The sequence below is a fragment of the Cynoglossus semilaevis genome, chromosome 1, assembly GCF_000523025.1.
Source record: "Cynoglossus semilaevis isolate Cse_v1.0 chromosome 1, Cse_v1.0, whole genome shotgun sequence".
In the NCBI taxonomy this organism is placed as follows: domain Eukaryota; kingdom Metazoa; phylum Chordata; class Actinopteri; order Pleuronectiformes; family Cynoglossidae; genus Cynoglossus; species Cynoglossus semilaevis.
The window spans coordinates 2,110,639-2,111,365 of record NC_024307.1 but is presented as its reverse complement, the minus strand read 5'-3'; the positions used below and the strand labels follow the sequence as shown (position 1 = coordinate 2,111,365).

Here is a 727-nt window from a genome sequence, read left to right as displayed (position 1 = left end):
ACCTAAACTCCTGCACCTTCACCACCTCTGCTCCTTGTAGCCTCACTATTTCACTGTTCTCCCTTTCGTTTACACACATGTACTCTGTCTTGCTGCGACTGACCTTCATTCCTCTTCTTTCTAGTGCAAACCTCCACCTCTGTGGGTTCAGCTGCTGCCTACTCTCACTACAGATCACTATGTCATCTGCAAACAACATAGTCCATGGGGACTCCTGTCTGACCTCATCTTTCAATCTGTCCATCACCACAGCAAACAAGAAGGGGCTCAGGGCCGATCCTTGATTAATTAGACTAATTTATCTAATTTTCTAAAATAAAATTTTTACAGTCTAATTTAATTGTATAAATCATATCTAATCTAATAATTAATATCTGTAATAAATGTTTAATAATCCACTTAATTCAAGAACATTTTTCTCTTTGTCTTTTCTTCTTTATTCAGGTTGGTGAGCTGCAGGTTGTCAGAGATCAGCTGTTCTTCTCTGGTCTCAGCTCTGAAGTCCAACCCCTCCCATCTGAGGAAACTGGACCTGAGGTTGAACAACCTTCCTCATTCATCAGTGGAGGTTCTGTCTGATCTAGTGAAGAGTCCAAACTACAGACTGGAGGATCTGGAGTCAGTATAAAGTGTCATCTTCTCCTCAGTATTGTTCTGACATCACTTTCTTCCTCAAAGTTAAACATTGTGCAGATGTTAACAGATATTTGTGAACATGTTGTGAAAA

At 40.0% G+C, this 727-nt stretch overlaps 1 protein-coding gene across 1 annotated transcript in view; it reads left to right on the top strand.

The window, feature by feature from the left end:
* Positions 1-714, top strand: part of LOC103383252 (NLR family CARD domain-containing protein 3-like) — a gene marked incomplete at its 5' end in the record, with an annotated part of 7,269 nt that extends 6,555 nt beyond the window's left edge. The window contains 1 exon segment of the mRNA XM_008316339.3: positions 445-714. Within this exon segment, the coding sequence (XP_008314561.2) occupies positions 445-628 (184 nt within the window).
* Between the last annotated feature and the right edge of the window lie 13 nt (positions 715-727).